We start from the raw sequence: 22195 nt of genomic DNA on the forward strand, positions 1-22195 counted from the left end.
AACATCTTTTACAAGTTTCAGTCAGGTTTTAGAGCTTTACACAGCACAGAAACCGCCCTCCTCAAGGAAATCAATGACCTCTTTTCAATAGCTGACAGGCGGGGGGGCAATTTTACTTTTAGACCTCAAAGTAGCTTTTGACACATTAGATCATACCATTTTAACTGACCATCTTAAAACCTGGGTTGGCATCAACGACACTGCACTTAGTTGGTTTCAGTCTTATGTTTCAGAAAGAACCTACTCAGTCATCATAGGTAATTACTCATCTGCTACATTTCGCATTACCTGTGTACCGCAAGGTTCAATTTTAGGTCCAATTCTATTTTTTCTCTACATGCTTCCACTTGGCCAAATCATCCACTGTCACAATGTCTCTTTACATTGCTATGCAGATGTGCTATTCAGACGACACACAGATCTACCTTGCTGCTGTTCTAGACTGTCTCAGTGATGTCAACTGTTGGATGGCACAAAATTATCTTCAACTCAATAACTCAAAACCAGAAATCACACCGTTGTCCCCCAAACCCTTTTAGTCTCAGTGAGAGTGGCCTTGGTCCCTTATCTAATGTGAAGCCTGTTGCCAGAAATTTGGGAGTATTATTTGACTCAGATTTAAGCTTTGAACCACAGATATAAAAAATGTGTCACTCTCGCCTGCAACTGGTTCAGAACGCAGCAGCTAGGCTTCCTACTGGTTTTAACAGATGACATCACATCATCTCAATTGTGGCCTCTCTTCATTGGCTCCCTGTTCTTTTTGGAATTGATTTTAAGATTTTACTGATCACTTTTAAGCATATCTGGGCCTGGCCCCAAGCTAAGTATTAGAAATGTTGACCTAATATGAGCCAGTCGCAGTCCTAGATCCTCAGGTACGGCCCTTCTAGCCGTTCCAAAGTCAAGGCTTAAATCTAAAGGTGACTGTGCTTTTGCTGCCAGGGCCCCTTGGCTTTGGAACGACCTGCCTAAGGAGATACGACTTGCAGAATTAGTGACTTCTTTTAAATCACTTCTTAAAACCCATTTTTATCTTTTAAATCACTTCTTAAAACCCATTTTTATTTTATGTGATGTCACCTTTTTATTGCTTTTAATTGTATTTATTTATATTTACATTTGTTTTTTTTTTACTACTTTTATCGGTTTTAGCATCTTTATCCCTTAACATCTTTGTTTTCTCTCTACTGTGTTTTTGCATCTTTTGTCTTGTTTTAACGTTATCTTGAGTTTACCTTAATTTTGTCTTGCTTTTGTTTGGCCCTACTGTTTGGTTTTCTGTTGATTACTGCTTTTTGAGTATTCTGATTTTGCTGTGTCTGTCAAAGCTCTTTGTAAACTCTGTTTTTAAAGATGCTATATAAAGTGTATTATTATTATTATCATCATCATCAAGTAACTCAATGTATTTTAATTGTATTTGTCTAGCCACATTTTTCAACATCTATGTATGCAGAAACAAATGTATGCTGATGCACACATTCATTACAAGTATATGAGTGGCGGGAAGCTAACAAGTGGTTGAAAAATGATACTAATATTAAAATTTAACATAGAAAATATGATTATGATCTGCTGCCAGGTATCAAATGGCCAATGCAATCCTCTTCTCCGGCTGCATGGTCAGGTGCAAATATATTTTACCTCTGGATAAAGGATCATAGTTTCACATAGATTAAATATATGATGTCACATAGGAAGGTCAGATGGCCAGTCTCTATTAGCTAATGTCCCAAGTGCAATTCATTACCATCAGTTCTGACTCTTTTCCTGCTTCCAAATACTCCTTTGGCCAGTGGTGGGACTGAGAACTGAGATGAAGACAACTGCATTAAACTACTTTCTCCTCTGTTTTTGCCTGTAGCACGGTATGCCAATTTTCTGAGACAGCGTCTTATTTCCACTTCAAAATTGAAGAGAAAGTGTCTATAACAGCACAACTTTACATATTGCAAGCCTCGGCTGCTTAGCTGATGCAGATTTTCTGGAACAAACCTGAAGCACTGAGTGAGCGGTGCAATACAGTTTATTTGCTGTTCACTTCTTTCAGTTTAATTCAAAGCATTTAAGATGAGTAGGAGGCAAAGAAATGCCCTCTAAAGGTAAATAACCTTTTATCTCTACTTTTTGCATTTGTTTCCCACCCACAGGTGAAATTTCATGGTGGGATCTAGATTTCAAATCAACAAAAGTTACACATGCAACAACTGCAAAAAAAATTTTTTTTTTAAATAAAGCATCCACATCAGCACCAACAATAAGTTTTACCAGGCAGCAGACAGAGTCGGAAAAACATTTGTCTCAGTTGAATTGCTCACCCTGTCACTGCTCTGTGGTTTTTACAGGGGGGGAGGCAGATGGTCAGCATTTAATTCTTTGTCTTTAATGGCCTCTGCTTTAAACAAGACTCACTATGACAACAGTAAAAAAACAGATAAATAAAAAGAACATATTTCTCCTCTTTTTGCTGCACTTCCTACAAATCAACAGAGGTCATTCTGAAATTAATTAGGCCGTCATCATTGTGGCTGAAATGCAATTGCCAAATGTACTGCCCAATTTTAAGATGACCGTTATCGATCACATTTAGGAATCAGGAACACTTAATTTGTCGTTTCATTTCATGTGCTTGTGTACATGAAATGAAACGAAATGCCATTTCCCCCAGCCCACAGCAGTGCAACACAAACACATCCAAAAACTACAAGAACTACAAGAACACATATATCCAAACTAAATAAAAAAAATTTAAAAAAAAACACTGTCCAAGGGAACGAACGCCAGCCAGGATGACTGTCAGAACTGCTGGTCTGCATGGGTTAGCAGTTAGCTTAGCCTGCCCCACGTCCTGTCAGACTGCCCTCGGCGTTTCCTCCTCGGGCACAGCTCCAGGCAGGGTTCGTGGTCCCTGGGCCCACCGGACGAAGCAGATCAAGCTCTCCCAGCCGATCCAGCACCAGCTCTCCCAGCCAGACACCCCTGACACACATCCCCGCACTCCACACGACGACATCAAAAGCACCATAGTTAACACCAGGTGAGGCCGCCGCCAGACCGCCCTCGGTGTCATCGGAACTGTCGGTCTGCATGGGTTAGCAGTTAGCTTAGCCTGCCCTGCTTTCGTGTCCTATTTGACTGCCCTTGGTGTCACCTCCTCGGGTGCAGCTCCACAAGGCTGTGGTCCCTGGGCCCACAGGATCAATAAGGATTAATATTATCCCTGACCTGAGAAACCAAAGTCCCGTGACAGTGACTCAAGTCCATACCTGACCTTACTGACTGGTGTGATGATAACTTCCTCTACCATCCATCCATTCCGTCCATTATCCTAACCGCTTATCCTGCTCTCAGGGTTGCGGGAATGCTGGAGCCTATTTCCAGCAGACACTGGGCGGCAGGTGGGGAGACACCCTGGACAGGCTGCCAGGCCATCACAGGGCCCACACATACACACACACACCCATTCATTCCTAGGGACAATTTTAGTACGGCCAATTAACCTGACTTACATGTCTTTGGACTGTGGGAGGAAACCGGAGCCCCCAGAGGAAACCCACGCAGCCTTGGGGAGAACATGCAAACTCCACACAGAGGACGACCCGGGACGACCCCCCCAAGGTTGGACTACCCCAGGGCTCGAACCCAGGACCTTCTTGCTGTGAGGCGATCATGCTAACCACCGTGCCGCCAACTTCCTCTATCTCAACATGTTCACCAACCGACCCACATCCAAGCCAGCATAGAGAGAAAATGGAGGTTGTAGAGGTCATGATGTGCCTGGACATCACATGACGCATTTCAGTAAACACACCACAGACATCTGAAAAGACTGCCAACAGAGTCTGTTAATCATTCACGAGCTGAAGAATCTGTCTTGTCCAACCCAGCTTTCTCCTTTCATCTCATCTTATAGGACACCATCATTGAACTGGTTCTTCGCCACGAAACACCAAACTCACACCCTAAACAAATATAACTGCCCCCTTTAAGTTTGTGGAAACTAAAAATCGAAATTTTCCAGCTGCAGAGGTCAAGACAAATTTCCCTGTGAGACTACAGCTCCAGTTACCCCAGTCAACATCACATGGTTTTATCAGCCAATCACGACAGAACACAGGAGCCAGCTGACAGGTGGGGGGACACAGAGAAAACAGGACGCTCCCATGACGGTAATATCTCCACAAACAGATGTGAACGTGTTCAGGTTGCGAAGTAGAAATTATCTGCAGAGCAATAAAGACACAGATTTGAACAGATATATCCGCTGGAGACTGAGTTCAGACGTTTCCCATCTCTAGAATCCTTCAAGGAAAAGTAAAAACCGCTGACATGTGTGAGACTTTGACGAGTCGAACCTTTCACACACGCCTCCGCTCAGAAGCTATTTTTAGTCCAAGACTTCTCCAGATAAATGAAACCTTTTTCTTTCTTCATTTCACGGGCACGGCGACACTTATTAATAGAGCCATGACCCATCTGCTCCAGTGGTGGGGGAGTGGGGACACTCAGCGCCATTCAGACCAGAGACGAAAGACCAATTGGATAAAAAAGAATCAAATCGAAATCCAATTAGCCGCAGCGTAACGAGACGCCGCCGACGGCCCGCGTCCCCACCGCGCCCAAGGACGCGGGTGATTGGCTCGTACACCAGCCAGCATCTAGCGTCATTGGCTGGGTGGTCAGCACTGCACTGTTTGCTTGTTATTTAGGCCATATGTGCAATGTGTGTATTTATTGTGTATGTAACATGAATCAAAGACTGCGTGCTTAATGTGTGCAGTCTGTTATGTGTGTGTAATGTGTGTGTCATTTATGTATTTGTGTGTGTGTGTGTGTGTGTAAAAGAGGTTCAGCCAGAAGAGGAATTTGGGTTGCATCCTGTTACCGGCAACAACCGGGTCTCTAGGAAGGGTTATTTTTGATAAACTATGGATTGGATAAGTGTGTGTGTGTGTGTGTGTGTGAAAGAGAGAGAGTGAGTGAGTGAGAGTGAGTGAGAGAGAAAGCGAGAGTGTGAGTAAGTGAGAGAGAGAGAGAGTGTGTGAATGAGATGCATTGTGTGTGAGGGATGAAATGAAAATTGTGTCCAAATAACTTCGACTGATTGTGTTTTGTGTAAGTGTGTGGGATGGTGTATGGCAGCTCCCACAACACATCATTCACGCACACACACTTAAGACTCACCCAAGGACAGAACAGAACAAGGGCAGTGAGATAAAGGGGATGTCCATACCTACATTCCTATGAACAATCCCCCTGTCAGTTGTACTATCTGTACTACACCTTCATCTCTCTCTCTCTTTCTCTCTTATTCTACATCTTTCCTTTGTCCATACATTCTTTCCACTTCTTTGCTACCTCTGTCACCTTGCATGACCCCACTTCCTTTTTCACGGCTGTTTCCCTCACACAGTCTCTCTCTCTCTCGCCCCTGGCTTTACACTGCAGTGTGTATCTGCAGTTGGTATGACAACAAACCACATGGACGCCATTATCCATTTCATTCTTTACATTGTTAAGCAAACCTCTGGAAGAGGAAGAGAGGGATGAGAGGTTGCCTTTTGCAACGGGGGAGATTTGACTTTGTCCTAAAATACAAACAACACACACATGCACACACACACACACACACAGATTCGACAATACCAATGCCAGATACAGAACTGACACCATGCACAGAATCACCAGCATTCATTTTAAAATATATTTGTCTGTGACATCGTTTGAAAGATGGAAAAGGTATCGATCTGATGAAAACGCCTCCATCACCAGACACTCTAATAATCGCCATTTCCTCATTACTGATTTAAAAAGATGAGCTGACTTCATTGTCGTCTCGTTTCAGAGAGAAGGGGGCTGATAAAGCCAAAGTGACTCGTAGTATCTACGACCCATCGTCTGGGCTCGGACACTAGGGAGCAGGTTGCGGGTGATTAGAGAGCCTGTTAGGTCTAAATCTAGTGCGGATGTGGAGTCAACTAGTTGAATTAATATGTTTTGCCAGGGAATTTCTCATAGCATAGACTATCTGATTGACAGCTTGGTCTACAACACTGAGACCGTCTCCCCAGCCCGCTGTATTGCTCCCAAGCTCTCCTCCCCTAAATGTGAGTCACAATAATTTAATAATCATTCCTACCACTGGCGGTGGTGAAAAGTACAACAAAGCACCTAATAAGCTACAAAACTAAGCATTTAGGGGTGCCCGGGTAGAGTAGCAGTCTATTCCGCTGCCTACCAACATGGGGATCCCCGGTTCGAATCCCTATGTTACCTCCGGCTTGGTCGGGCATCCCTACAGACACAATTGGCTGTGTTTGTGGGTGGGAAGCCGGATGTGGGTATGTGTCCTGGTAACTGCACTAGCGCCTCCTCTGGTCGGTCAGGGCTCCTGTTCGGGGAGGGGGGGGGGTAGCGTGATCCTCCCACGCGCTACATCCTCCTGGCGAAACTCCTCACTGTCAGGTGAAAAGAAGCAGCTGGCGACTCCACATGTATCGGAGGAGGCATGTGGTAGTCTGCAGCCCTCCCGGGATCAGCAGAGGGAGTGGAGCAGAGATCGGGATGGCTCGGAAGAGTGGGGTAATTGGCCAAGTACAATTGGGGAGGAAAACAGGGAAAATCAACAACAACAAAAAAAAAACAACTAAGCATTTAATGTTATCAAAAGTGTGACCACATATCATCCAAAGCGTACGCCATCAAAATTGTCAACTAATAATACAAGGTGTCTGATTCCAATTAATATGTCACCTATTGGAAGCTCTTAAGTTCTGCCTACTACTGAGCACTTCCACAAGATGCTTAAATTTGGTTTCATAAATATCAGCTCATTGTCTACCAAAGCCTTACTAATAAATGATCTGATTCTTCAACATAGTTTCGATATGATTGGGTTACGTGAAACATGGCTGAAACCAAATGTTTTCTTTCCCGGAAATGAAGCTTCTTCATCCAACTATATTTATGCCCCTGTAGCTCGGGCAAATAAACAAGGTGGGGGTGTTGCCTTAATATTTAAGTGTATATTCAATCTGACTTCTAGACTTGAATCTAAATTCCAGTCTTTTGAGGCTCTTGTTCTAGGTTCATTTCCCTCAGCCATGAACAGACTCGGCTCAGTCCAGATTGTGATACTCTATCAACCTCCTGGCTCTTACTCACCATTTCACTTACGTAACATAGCTACAATTCGGTCTTTTCTCTCCATGGCTGACGCAGAGACTCTAATACATGCATTTGTTTCATCCAGACTTGATTACTGTAATGTTCTGTTCTCAGGTCTGCCACATTCTAGTACTAAAAGTCTTCAGATGGTTCAGAATGCTGCAGCTAGAATCCTAACTAAAACTAGGAAATTTGACCATATTACACCAATTCTTGCCTCCCTTCATTGCCTTCCTATCCATGTTAGATCAGAATACAAGGTGCTTCTGCTGACTTATAAAATCCTAAATGGGCTTGCCCCATCTTACCTGTCTGATCTCCTTAAACCTTACATGCCATCTCGAGCTTTTCGTTCTCAAAATACAGGTCTCCTGTGTGTACTCAAGTTAAAAAGAAGTCAGCTGGTGGCAGGGCCTTTTCCTATCGGGCTCCATTGTTGTGGAATAACCTGCCTGCTGCCATCAGACAATCAGAGTCTGTTGAGTCTTTAAATCCAAACTTAAAACTCATCTTTTTGCCTTAGCTTACAATTAGTTGCCTTTAAGTTGAGCGCTTCACAACCTGTACTGGATGGCGGGTCGGTTTTCTGTCTCAATGAATTTTACAACCACTGTTCTGCTGACGAGATTATCGAGTATAGATTACAGAGTATAGATTATGACTAGTTGATGACTTAATTGATGACTAATGACTATTGCAAACTGTTCTCTTCTCTAACATGTCTTTTCTCTCTCTCTGAATGATGTCTTCTCCTTTCTCTTTTTCTGTGTTTGAATGATGTCATGTGAGTCTCTCTTGTGTGCACTTGCAGTCAGTTTTCCTCCCAGGTGTCCGTGGGGTCGCGTGGCCTGGGTCCTGGACTGTTCCGTTGGCATGTGGACACTGCTTGACATCCTGTGCATCATGTTCTTCATCAATTTTATGTCCATTATAATTCTGTTATCCTCTTTCAATGTTGTATTATGTAAATTGCGTGAACACAACATCCATTGCACGCTGTCTGTCTTGGGAGAGAGATCCCTCCTCTGTTGCTCTCCCTGAGGTTTCTTCCTATTTTTTCTCCCTGTTAAAGGTTTTTTTTTAGGGAGTTGTTCCTTATCCGATGAGAGGGTCTAAGGTCAGGATGTTGTGTTGCTGTTAAGCCCACTGAGGAAAATTTGTAATTTGTGATATTGGGCTATACACATAAAATTTAATTGATTTGATTTGATTTGATTTCTTGGAAGAATTTGTCTCAGGTCTTGTTACTCATACTGGTGAGATTCCAATTCTTGGTGATTTCAATATTCATCTGAATAAGGCTGCTGATCCTCCAAGTAAAGCCTTTCTGGAGCTTGTTGATATTTTTGGGTTCGCTCAGTTTGTTCAAGAGTCGGCTCATTGCAGTGGTGACACCCTTAATTTAGTTTTATCCAAAGCGATAGCCGTTTTTGATCTGACACAGCAGATATGGTTGGCAAGACATTCAGATCATTTTCTCATCAAATTTGAAGTATTATTGGCCCGTCCAGTTAATGTCAACACAGATGTAATTGCCACTCGCCACATTGGTCCATCCACTGTAATTGCATTTGGTCAGCAGCTGCCTGAAGTCTTGGCTCCTTTTCACTGTAGAAACTGACTCTGTTGACAATTTCACTAGTGACTTAGTATATGTGGCCCTCTCTAGTGTCCTCTATTTAGTTGCACCTCTCACTACCAGAGCTAGGCAACTAAAGAGGCCTACACCCTGGTTTAACCATGAGACACATGCAATTCAGTGGGCCTCCAGGAGACTGGAACGTAAATGGCAAAAATCAGAATTGGACATTTTTCACATATCTTGGCATGAATATTTATTGAAATACAAGCATACTTTATCTGCTGCAAAAGCAACATCTCTCTCTCTCTCTCACTTAATAAATTTTAATAAGCATAACCCCAGAGTTCTCTTTGACACTGTATCTAAACTTACTAAAAAGCAGCTGTCTATTAGCGGCTCATCATTCACGGCCCATGAGTTTCTAGACTTTTTCTGCAATAAGGTTAATGAGATCATAAATAATATTAGTTCTTCAACTCCAGCTACTCCTGCAGATCCTGTCTTACCAAATTAATATCTATACAATGAGTCACTGATAGTTCCTGTTATTACAGGTTTTGAGAATATCTCTCTTGATACTTTGACTAAGCTCATGTCAACTTTTAAACCAACTACTTGCCTACTCTACCCTTTACCAGCAACATTTTTTAAATAGCCTGGCCTTTCCTGGGACCTACAATGCTAGACATTGGGAATTTATCACTTACTACTGGCACTGCTCCCAGCAGTTTTAAGACAGCTGTGTTCAAACCTCTACTTAAGAAACCGCACCCCAATCCAGGGTCTCTTAATAACTATTGACCAGTCTCTAATCTTCCATTCTTTTCTAAAGTACTAGAAAGATCGTGTATCAACAACTTTCAACTCATATAGAGCAAAATCATCTATATGAACCTTTTCAATCGGCTTTCAGGGCCTGTCAACTCCACTGAAACTGCTTTGACCAGAGTGGTGAATGATCTTCTAGAAGCTATGGACTCTGATTCCACTTCTGTTCTTCTAGTAGTGGACCTCAGCGCGGCCTTTGACGCCATTGATCACTGTGTACTATTAGTCAGAATAAAATTTAATTTTGGTGTCTCTGGCTTAGCTCTCTCTTGCCTTAAGTCCTACTTACGTATCTGGAAGAACACATTGTCCCTGCTATAATATTATTACATCGAAATTCTCTGACGTTAAATATGGCATACCTCAGGGCTCAGTTCTTGGCCCTTTACTTTTCCCTCTTTATATTTCACCTCTTGGCCAAATTACATGCAGTCATGGAATAAATTTTCATTTCTATACAGATGATACTCAGCTGTATGCACCTACAAGGGCTGATAATCATACTCAAATGACTAATTTAGAAGCCTGCTTGGCTGCTTTGAAAAACTGGACGTCACTAAATTTTCTGCTTTTAAATATGGATGAAACGGAGATGCTGGTCGTTGGCCCTGCTAGACAAAGACACCAATTTGATCAAGTAACAATAACAAATGACAACTCTGTGATTTCACAAAGTGTGGCAGCCAAAACTCTTGGTGTTATGTTTGATCCCAGCCTTTCCTTTGATAAGCACATTAAAGAAATCACCAAGACTGCCTTTTTTCACTTATGTAACGTAACATAGCTAAAATTTGGTATTTCCTGACCATGGCTGACGCAGAGACTCTAATACATGCATTTGTTTCATCCAGACTTGATTATTGTAGTGTTCTATGCTCAGGTCTGCCACATGCTAGTACCAGATGTCTTCAGATGGTTCAGAATGCTGCAGCTAGAATCCTAACTAAAACTAGAAAATTTTACCATATTATACCAATTCATGTCTCCCTTCATTGGCTTCCTATCCATGTTAGATCAGACTTCAAGGTGCTTCTGCTGACTTATAAAATCCTAAATGGGCTTGCCCCATCTTACCTGTCTGATCTCCTTAAACCGTACATTCCACCTCGAGCTCTTCACTCTCAAAATACAGGGTTCCTGTGTGTACCCAAAGTTAAAAAGAAGTCAGCTGTTGGCAGAGCCTTTTCCTATCGGGCTTTGTTCTGGTGGAATAACCTGCCTGCTGCCGTCAGACAATCAGAGTCTGTTGAGTCCTATAAATCCAAAACTATACCTCGTCTTTTTACCTTAGCCTACATTTGGTTGTCTTTAAGTTGAGTGCTTAACAACCCGTACTGCACGGCGGGTCGGTTTCTGTCTCAATGAATTTACCAACCACTGTTCTGCTGACGAGATTATGGAATATAGATTATTGACTATTGCAAACTTCTTTTCTCTCATGTTTTTTTTCTCCCTCTCTCTGAATGATGTCTTCTCCTTTCTCTTCTTCTGTGTGTGTGAATGGTGTGACGTGCGTCTCCGTTGTGTACACGTGCAAGTCTGTCCTCCTCCCAGGTCTCCATGGTGATGGTGGTCACCACCTGAACACTGCTTAGCATTCCCCTCATCAAATTTCTTTTATATATCTTATAAATCCTTACAATTTTGTTATCCTGTTTCAATGTTATATCCTCTCACACAGACATGTGACTAATGTGTTTTTTGTTTTTTGGTCTTCATGGTGATTGATGGTGGTCGCGTGGCTCAGGTCCTGGGTTTTTCCGGTGGCATCTGGACATTCCCTGGCATCCTACTCATCATATTATTCACATATTTTATAATTACATTATAATTCTGTTATCCTCTTTCAACGTTGTATTGTGTAAATTGTTTTTTATTCTATACAGACAACATCCATTGCACGTTTTCCGTCTTAGGAGAGAGATCCTTCCTCTGTTGCTCTCCCTGAGGTTTCTTCCTATTTTTTCTCCCTTTTAAAGGGTTTTTTTTTTTTGGGAGTTGTTCCTTATCTGATGCGAGGGTCTAAGGACAGGATGTTGTGTTGCTGTAAAGCCCCCTGAGGCAAATTTGTAATTTGTGATATTGGGCTATACAAATGAAACTGACTTGACTTGACTTGAAATGACTTAAGTATAAACCATCCTGTGAGACTTCGTATGAGGGTATGAGTAGAGTAACTGGATTGTTCATCTGCAGTACGGACATGTAATCGGCACATCCCTTAAAGTACGCTCAGGAAGATACCATGCTCTGTCTTACCAGCAGTTTCCCAGCAGGCCTTGCAGGATGTCGGAGGGCCGTGGTGTGCGGAAGACGGACCACTTGACGCCTCGGTCTTTGAAGTTGCTGCAGTTGATCTCGTGGGGGCGGAGCCACTTTTTGATTCGCTGCTGCACACTGTCGCCTTCAGGAAAGCCAACGGAGCGCGGGCCGGGGGGAAAACTGTCATCCACAAAGTTCACCGTGTTCTAAAAGAGAGAGAGGGAGCGAGAGAGAGAGAGAGAGCGAGCGAGTGAGAGAGAAACACAGGGGGCCGGATGGACAGATTATGGAACTAAGTTAAACAGTAGGTATATTCAATAAAGGCACAGTGGGCTCCATTCAAGTTAATCATATTCAAAACAAAAAAAGTGGGACAGTCAGCAAAATGAAAACAGATGGCTTAATCTAAGAGATTAATCTAGGAGACTTAATCTAAGAGACACAACTAAACCTTTATTTTTCTTTTACAATTATACTACAGGGAGGAGGTGGAACAGCATGAAAATGAAAGGGAACAGAGGAGTAATGCCTGGCCCGATGGCACTGTGAGCTACGACCCTCAACTTCAAAGTCCTTGAAGCAACATCCGTTACGTGGTTTCTAATCTGGCGCCGATTAATTCAGGATCCCGCTGGCTGCCATAGGAGCCCCAGGAAACTGGCAGGAACAAAGGGCACACCGCTGACTCACAAATTTATTCCCGTGGTGGGAGGACGTGACTCCCCGCCGCTAGCACATTAGCATATGCACGCTCAGCAGGACAGCAGGAGCACCAAACATGCCTCAGCCGGCCTCCAGACCGCACGCCAGATGAACTATCAAACACCTCCCAACACGTTCTCACGCTCAGGCCCAAGGCTTACAAACCTCCATGTCGGATTATAAAACCTGTAAACCTACCCTGAAACGCAAGGCACGTTCACCCTACTGTACAGCGGATCCACAAACAGGTGCATTTAAGAGGTCAAGACACCCAATCTGTTCCAGGCCATTGGCCTGGTGAAAAACACTCCGGTAAAAGACCTTACGGGGCACGCGAACACACACGTGCCCCCCCAAAAAAACATGTCGCTATCTGCTTTCCTGTCGGCAGAGTGAGGACAACCTGGGCTCACAGAGAGTGGGTGGGGCAGGTTGAGGGTAGAAGCAGGGGGGGTGGGAGCTCAGCGGGCAGTCAGTGTGTGGGTCAAATTGATTTGTCATCGCCCCAGACAATCCAATTTTGTCACCTCTGCACAGTGCCAGCCGTCAGCCACAGGCATTGGAGTACCTCCTCCTCCTCCTCACCACCTCCTAATCCCCCCCACCCCCAATCTACTCTATGCCCCTTCTCCCTCTGCAACAACCATTTCCCTGAGAGGACCGACTGCCTGCAGTCCCCATTTGGCTTATTGATGCTACAGTTCACCGATTTATCCAGGATTCCTATTGGCTGTGGTTTTAATGCAGTGGTCAGGGAAAGGCTTTGGCCCTGGTAACACGGTTTTTGAGCGAATGCCTCCGGGTCAACAACATACTGGAATATGACAATATCTAAATTTCCTCCCAGTAAGATACCATTGAAAGGCAACAATAATTTTGAACTATTGCCAAGCACCAAATGCCAATTGTTGCCAAGCACCAAATGTAATGTGACTGTAAAGCCATCTGGGACTAAATTGTGATACACAGCTACACAAATAAACTTGATTTAACACACACCCAAACCCACACATTCAAATCTTTTGCAAGTGTATGGCGTGGACCTGATTGTCAGTAACATTTAGTAATGTTTAATATTAGGTAGGCGCTCCCCCCCCCAAAAGCTCGTCAGAGTATCGTGGGTCAATTCCTTTTCTGACATGGGTCACATCTCTGTGCTGTACGCGGCCCGATAAGCTACAGAGTGAATTAAACTTCTCATACTGGCAGTTTCACTGTCATTCACTAACTGCTGAACCACGTCGAGGACTGGACTCCTCACTTTGGTTGGCGGTTGTGCATTGCTCTACCTGCAAGTTACCAGCTCAACCTTTGCAGAAGCTACTCGTGCTAGCCTAGATGTTAAGATGCTACCGTAGACGGCTGCCCATTCGTATCCTCCACTCATACTAATTTCGTCAACTTATAGTCCTTTTTATATACTACGTAGAACACCAACTTACATCTATATATCAATCTTATTTTTCGAATGTTGTGTTATGTCTAACTTGTGGTGCGAAAGCTTAGAAAATTCGACCTTGTTCCGGGAAAAAAAATTAACGCTCCTTTTTCACAGTGTAATATTCACATTCTGTGTGGAATCAGAAACAGAATCAGAATACTTTATTCATCCCTGAGGAGAAATTGGGTCATCATCATCATCATCAGTTCCGTAACCTATGGAGGTCGTAGAGGCACAGCTGATACCTCAACAAGTCTCGGTTGAGCCATCGTTGTGTTTCAGTTGGGGGAGTACCTGGTGGTCCCTATCTCCTCTCCAGGTATTGATGGCCGTTGGGTCACAGAGGAACTCATCCGCCCTTTGACAGGTTTTGTTTTTAGTCCTGCTGGGTGTCCACACACCCTCCTCACAAAAACCCAAGGGTTGAAGTGGGGGGGACGGTTTAGTTGCCGACGACCCAACAGTTGCAGTTTAACTTTGTACCCAGGACAAAAGAGAGAGCGGGTGGGGAGAGTGTGTGGAAGTACTCATGACAAACACAACAGTTCAAAAAAAATATATTGACTTGTGAATTAATCGCATGAAAAAAAAAAACCCACCATGTCAAGTACTGCTAAGTTAAAAGTTTATTGGCAAATAAATCAAAGGCTGATTCTGTTTCTGATCCCAGCTCTCTATTCATTAAGGGAAACCGGTGCTACTCATCACCATTTCTCTCCTCTGGACATTTGCCAGTGACTAAACACTCAACAGCATTCATCCAGTTCAGCATTTGCTTAATCCAGGCTAACTCGGGCTGACCCGGACAAGGAAAACCCACCGACCCTCGGCTCCCAGACACAAGGCCCCTTCTTTTGAGAGCAGTATGAAGTAAGAGGTGAGCTAGTGAGATGTTATTCAACCTACTGAGGTCTGAATATCTTGTTAACATGGGAGACACAGAGACAGATCTGACGATGGCACGCTCACCCAACTAATACCAAAGGGGCAGCGGCGCTACCTGTTGTGTACTAAACCATCCAACATGCGAGCCAGGAACTCAGGGGAAAACTAAAGGAGTGCACTCAGTAGAGTGCAGATCTCCGCCAGGTGTACGTATCGCCCCCTTCTCTGTACACGCACAAACAGCGCAGCGCCCATTCAATTGAATGGGTAAAAAGTTTCTGATTGTAGCACTTAAGCTAAAAAAAATCTACCTAACAATCAAGCTAAAAAAATCGACCCGATAAAAACTTTTTGCCTGTCAGTCTGTGGATGCACAGCGTCTTTGGCGGACCTTCGCACAAAAGCGATCAAGTCTAATATGAAATGAAAGAGATCAGGCTATCATAATTTCAAAGCTCTCATTAAAAGACTGGAAAGGCGTTTAACCGTCGCGGTTTTCATGATATCAAATGAATCAAGGCGAGTGGCTGCTCTGCTGATTGGACTTCCATTCATAAAACAAGGTTAGGAAAACATAGCTCAGCCATGGGACATATTTTACTGTAGCTACTGAGTTGATTTCCAGCTGTAGCAGTGATTAATCCATCTCTTGAAATTGTATTTTTATAGCAGAGTTTTAACATTGGTGACTATGGCACTTCAGCGTGGCGGCGAGGTGAATAAAGTGCATTATTTTTGGTTCATCCGGTGTACTGCCGGTTCTCCTGTGCTGAGATCAGCAGTGGATGTTCTGCTGGCTTGCGAAATACTATCGACTTCTCATTTACTTTCAAGACTCATACCCGAATATGTTTTGGGTTTGACACTATTGCGGCTCAGTCTGACTCAAACAGAGATACGAGTCGCACATGCGCATGGCTGACTCAGACCAGGCAGCGGCAGAAAGCAGCGTTGGTCCAGCGAACCAGTGTAAATTAGAAGAGGGAGCAGCGATAGCGAGAACAAACATTTTTTTGAAGGTTTTTAATCACTGCAACCACGAGAGTTTTTTCATTATAACTGTGCACAAAGAAATTTAGGCCGCGGGTGTCCGGGTGGCATAGTGGTCTATTCCGTTGCCTACCAACATGGGAATCGCCGGTTCAAATTCCCGTGTTACCCCCGGCTTGGCTGGATGTCCCTATAGACACAATTGCCGTATCTGCGGGTGGGAAGCCGGATGTGGGTATGTGTCCTGGTCACTGCACTAGCCCCTCCTCTGGTCAGTCGAGGCGCCTGTTGGCACTACGTCCCCCTGGTGAAACTTCTCACTGTGACTCCACTTGTATCGGAGGAGGCATGTGGTAGTCTGCAGCCCTCCCCAGATCGGCAGAGTGGGTGGAGCAATGGCCAGGATGACTCGGAAGAGTGGGGTAATTGGCCAAGTACAATTAGGGAGAAAAGGGGGTGAATTTAGGCCAATAGGGCCAATAATTTGTGAGATTATCCATGGACGGATGGACGAACATACAGATTGAAAGACACACACACACACGCACACACACACACACACACACACACACACACACACGTGACCAAACACAATCCCCTCCAGGCCACCGCCTGGTGGGGATAAAAACCCTCAACGTGGATGAAAGAATTGACTCCAATGTGCGATGAGTTATTTACCAATTGTTAGTTTCTGTGCACCATCTTTTACCAAGAGGACAGCAGAGAAGGCACTTGATGACACTCATTTACTACCCTTTGTGTGAAAGATAATCAAACACGCAATCTCCACATCGGGGGGGAAAAAAGTAATCATCTCCCACTGCTTAATCAAACCTAATTACTGGGATAATTTAGGACCTGCTGCTCAGATAATCTCTTATTAACATTTAGACCCCATAGACTGAACTGCCTTCAGACTGACACCAATGTCACCTTTCCTGCGAGGGAAATATGTCATGCCAGGATCCTTCCATAAACCACTGGAATTTAGGTTACACAGTGACCTCGAACTCACAAAGAGATCCAACTGAATAGTCAGATAGAGAGACAGACTGATAGACTACTGGGAGTTAAAGCTCATCAACGGGGCCTTGTACGGCCTTGTGTGAGCCACCAGGTAAACTATGAACGCCAGTCAATCCGTTCCTGCAAGGCGTCTCTCTGTCCTGCCCACAGCGGGTTGGCAAGGATTGGCAATGCCGCCACGCTGGGTTTTCTGGCTCAGCAGAGACACTGATGGGTCCTTGGCGGTGCCAACTTGTTTGTTGGCATGCCCGGCGAGCCGGCAAACAGGCGACCCCACAGAGCGGAGCAACAGCTGCGAGCCCCCCGAACTAGACTAAAAGAGTGTAGATCAAGCGCAACCACTGCAGCTAATTTGGGGAAGCCAACGTGGAAGTGCCTTAAGATGCAGTTCTTGTAATGGTCGCCAGATGCCGGCCCCTAAGACTACGGTTGTGTGCAAGCCAACTTCTCTCTCGAAACACAAGGTCAATGAGTTTCTCAACATGAGGCTAGCATCTCAAGAGGTAATTTCACTTCTTCTAATTTCCGTTTCGGTGTGAGTTTGGAAAGTAAGTGTTCCATTAAGAGGCTATAAAAGCTTCAAGATCAGCACGTAATTTTTTTTCCAGGCTTTTGGCATTTTACACATTTCTACAATAACAAAGTTTGTGTAATCAAGCACAATAATAATACAAGTAAAATGGTTGTATTTCTTAATTTTGTTGATTTAATCCTCTGTGATGATGGCCAATTTGACAACTGTTTAGACAATTCTCTATCCCATACAGAGAATCCACCTGCGTTTGCTGACACTCATGTGCACAAAGACACAGAGGTTTCTGTGATGGGAAGCAATGGCCGCTCTAAGGAACAATTATTTTAAATTACTCATATGTTGACAAATTTTGTAACGCTCTCCCCCAAATCTCCAAATTTTGCACGCTCCCACGTTTTGTATCTGAAATCCGTTTTCATGTCTCCGACTGGTGATGGTATCTGTGTTTTCCGCTCTGCAGAAATCACAGTGCCCCATATAGGTGATGCAAAGATCTTACATCCATATGCTGTGCAATCTATGGTATAGATGATGGATGGATAGATGGATGGAGTAGTGTTAAACAGGAAACAGGTCCTGAGGTAGACACAAACTACAGATTTTGGTATCAGGCCTGAGCCCACATGGTGCACGCTAATGTGGCTGAGACCAGCATTTCTTAAACCAGCACTCTCTGCTGAGCTACAGTCTGTGTGTAGTCCGCTGCCTGCCGACGGTCTTTACCTGATAAATACCCACCAACGGGGCTATTAGGTGAGGGATATTTTGGCACTAGCTGAGAAACAGCGCCCTGAGGGAGGCGGATGTATTCGGAGAGCCGGTGGTTCTTATTCAGCGTTCTTATGCACCGGCATCAACCTCCGTCTTCCTGTCACCTGAGCGCCGATGCTCAACGCCGCCGCCGATTACACAACAGTGTAATGGATAATTGCCGCTCCTCTCTGATCTACCCTATCTGGATCTGTTGCTAAAAATACACCAGCCCTGTGTTCACCTTCGCATGCGAGCCTGCATACATGCATGCTTGCGCGCGCGCACACGCACACGCACACGCACACACACACACACACACACACACACACACACACACAGCTATACTCGAGAACTAAAGTGCAAGTAGTGCTCAGAGCAGGCAGGGGTGGGGGTGGGGCAGAAGATGACAGAACAAGTGTGGGAAGAAGAGGGGATGAATAGGCGAGGAAACGCAAGGAGAGAGAGAGAGCAAGAGAGAGAGAGAGAGAGAGCGAAACACAGAGAGAGAGCGAGTGCGAGAGAGAGAGAAACAGAGAGAGAAACACAAAGAGAGCGAGAGAGAGAGCGAGAGAGAAAGAGAAACAGAGAGAGAAAGACAGAGTGAGAGAGAGAGGGAGAGAGAGAGAGAGGTTGGCCCGAGATATTTCCAGCAGCCAATGAAGGCTGATGAGAGGAGAGAAAGGGCAAGCTGGAGAGAAGTTGTCAAATTAGTTTGGAGACAGGGAGGGTGTGCGGTGAAGAGGCTCTGATATATCTCCCTCTCCCTCTTATTGAGCTGTCCCCCATCCCACCAGGCCCTCCTCCCCGGCAGCTGAGCCCGCAACGTGCGAAGTAGACATTAATAATGCATCCCCGAGCTCACTTCATGCCATTACAAACGTAGCACGAGGACGAGTGAAGTCGTGTGGATAACAGGCAGGCCGTGTCACAGCTCCTCGCCTGAGGAGAAACAAAACACAACACCTGAATCTTGGTTATTAGGTAATAATCTGGGGTATGGGGGGGAAGTCTTATGCCAAAGCAACATTTTTCCCCCCCTGCAGATTTCCTGATTCATCCACCTGTGCACGTCTGTCTCGTTTGCCGTGCCGTGTGAGTCTTTGCGTGACCCGTACACACTTTGCTTGGTGAACTCCAAACAGCACATTTGTGAATCATGACAACATCATGGAGCTTTTCCAGCGACTGTTCTGCGCCGCCGAGAGAGAAGGCAAACATGAAAAGCTGTGCGATAACAAGGGAGAGGTAGCAGATGCAGGCGTCGAACTGCCGTTGCCATGGGAGATGTCACGGAGACGCAAAACAGCTGGGAGGCTGTGCGAATCCGGCCAATCAGGGCTCCCCGATGAGAAAGTTGACCTCGGCGACCCGATGTTTCTCAATGCCGCGGCACGGAGGCAGACGAAAAAGACCTCATATAAGGTGTTCTGATCAGCAAATTAGCTTGTAATTACAGAAGGGTAATTAGGTTTCTCTCAATTAAGAAAAAAAAAAAAACCTCCACCTTTGATTAACTGTCTCCCAACTGGCATTTATGTTGCTTAATGAAGATTCATTGTTTCCTGATGGGGGTCTGCGCCGCTAAGAGATTTCACAAGCGACGCTTTCAACGCCCACTGAAAAAGTTCTGCATTTTTAATCTTTTAATAGTCAGGAGAAATTGATAGATTAGCATTCACTTTGATGTGAAATGAGAATCGGGAGTGATCAATGCTTCGCCCTCTGTTAAAAGGCACATTTCATTAAATCGTCTAATAATCTCCTCGACAGGAATTACGACTCGTCTCTGCTTGGCTTTGCAGGGGACGGGTAATACGGGGACTAGTTAAGACTAGAGCATCCAAAACAAAACAAAACGCAACCGTCTCCGGTATCGGTTTCACGACAAACAAACAGATCAGCTCCATTGGAGCTCAATGGCCAAGTAAGTCTAGCCAACAGACAGACTGGCCCTGGATGGCTCACCTACAAAACAAAAGAGCAATCAGTGCTGGACGACACTGACAAAATCAAATACCAATATTTTTGCCTCAATACTTCGATACTGATAATGTGATGATATTCTGGGAATGACTATTTGGTGCTTTAATGGGTATTTACAGGCGTCCAGGTGGCACAGCGGTCTATTCCATTGCCTACCAACACGGGGATCGCCGGTTCAAATCCCTGCGTTACCTCCGGCTTGGTCGGGCGTCCCTGCAAATACAATTGGCCGTGTCTGCGGGTGGGAAGCCGGATGTGGGTATGTGTCATGGTCGCCGCACTAGCGCCTCCTCTGGTCGGTCGGGGCACCTGTTCGGGGGGGGGGGGGGGGAGATATAGTGTGATTCTCCCACGCGCTACGTCCCCCTGGTGAAACTCCTCACTGTCAGGTGAAAAGAAGCGGCTGGCGACTCCACATGTATCGGAGGAGGCATGTGGTAGTCTGCAGCCCTCCCTGGATCGGCAGAGGGGGTGGGGCAGCGACTGGGATGGCTCGGAAAATAGGGTAATTGGCCAGATACAATTGGGGAGAAAAGGGGGGGGGGGATCAAAAAGAAAAAGAGTATTCACACGCAATAAAATGTTGAAAAACACTCATCAGTAATGTGGACATCATCAACAAGCATGAGACATTGATTAATCACTTTGCTCAGCCAAAACAGCCGGTTCAAAAAAAAAATCTGAATCACTTAATGGTAATGCAGCCTTTAAGACCAGGGACCGACAATATTAAAGTTACAACACCATATCACAATAACCAAAGTCCCACACCAGGTCTCTTCTTCTGGCACATCATGATGGCGATACTATTTCGACACAGTATTGCCCAGATCTAAATGCAATGATTGTAAATAGTGACAGAGAACACTGACTTCAAAGCCAAGCTCCTGCCCACACAAATGTACCTTCCATCATTTGTGTGTCAGCTAAACCCGCATGAATCAGTTCAGTCATGGGGGCTGGAGAGTCTGCCTGCAGAGATTCAGAGGAAGGCAGGGCAACACCATTCACAGGTCATCAGATCATCACAGGGACCACACAAACACAATCATACCCGCGCCTTTCATACCTACGGGAAATTTAGAGTCACCAAATCCCTTAATGTGAGGGTCTTTGGACTATGGCAGGAAACTAGAGTAAATGGGGGGATCTGACCTGTGAAATAGTGCTTCGGCAATATGGAAAATTTTATCACAAAAGTCTTTAGAGAATTTTTTTTTTATAATATCAACACACTATGTCTGCTTAATTATGCAAAAATACCATATTTAAGAATCCAACTGAGGCTCACCACACCGAACTGTTTGGTAATGTAAAGTACAACATCAAACCAAAACTAGGTTTCAAATAATACTCCCTCAAATATTTCAGATCTCAATTTGTGTGAAATGTTTGGCCACAGACTCTTGTTGTAAATTGTGTATAAGAGTATATATCAACAAATATAAAATTTCATCCCGATACAATACCAATAAAATCTCCATCCATCCATTATCCAAGCCGCTTATCCTGCTCTCAGGGTCGCGGGGATGCTGGAGCCTATCCCAGCAGTCAGTGGGCGACAGGCAGGGAGACACCCTGGACAGGCCACCAGGCCATCTCACACACATGCACGCACGCACGCACACACACATTCATTCCTAGGGATAATTTAGTACGGCCAATTCACCTGACCAACATGTCTTTGGACTGTGGGAGGAAACCGGAGCCCCCGGAGGAAACCCACGCTGACACGGGGAGAACATGCAAACTCCACACAGAGGACGACCCGGGACGACCCACTGAGGTCGGACTACCCCGGGGGTCGAACTCAGGACCTTCTTGCTGTGAGGCGACCGCGCTTACCATTGTGCCACCGTGCTGCCCCAATAAAATATGATAAACAATAATACTGAATTAATGTCCAGCCCTACTGTAAACCCAGGGAGAACGTTTAATGTTCTCACAGAAAGGGCTGCCAATGCTAACCACAAAATCAATGTGCCACCCCCTGTTAGGTTTGGGCGGCTGGACGCATACATCAGCAATTGGCTAAGTC

General features: G+C 44.8%; 1 protein-coding gene across 2 annotated transcripts in view; it reads right to left on the reverse strand.

The window, feature by feature from the left end:
- The window catches only part of capn15 (calpain 15), a 97683-nt gene that overhangs the window by 33115 nt on the left and 42373 nt on the right, over nucleotides 1-22195 (reverse strand). For both annotated transcript variants that reach the window (XM_056297721.1, XM_056297720.1), the window contains exon 3: nucleotides 11840-12048. In XM_056297721.1, coding sequence (XP_056153696.1) covers nucleotides 11840-12048 — 209 coding nt within the window. The remainder of the gene's footprint in view (nucleotides 1-11839; nucleotides 12049-22195) is intronic.

This window comes from Lampris incognitus, chromosome 17, assembly GCF_029633865.1.
Source record: "Lampris incognitus isolate fLamInc1 chromosome 17, fLamInc1.hap2, whole genome shotgun sequence".
NCBI lineage: Eukaryota > Metazoa > Chordata > Actinopteri > Lampriformes > Lampridae > Lampris > Lampris incognitus.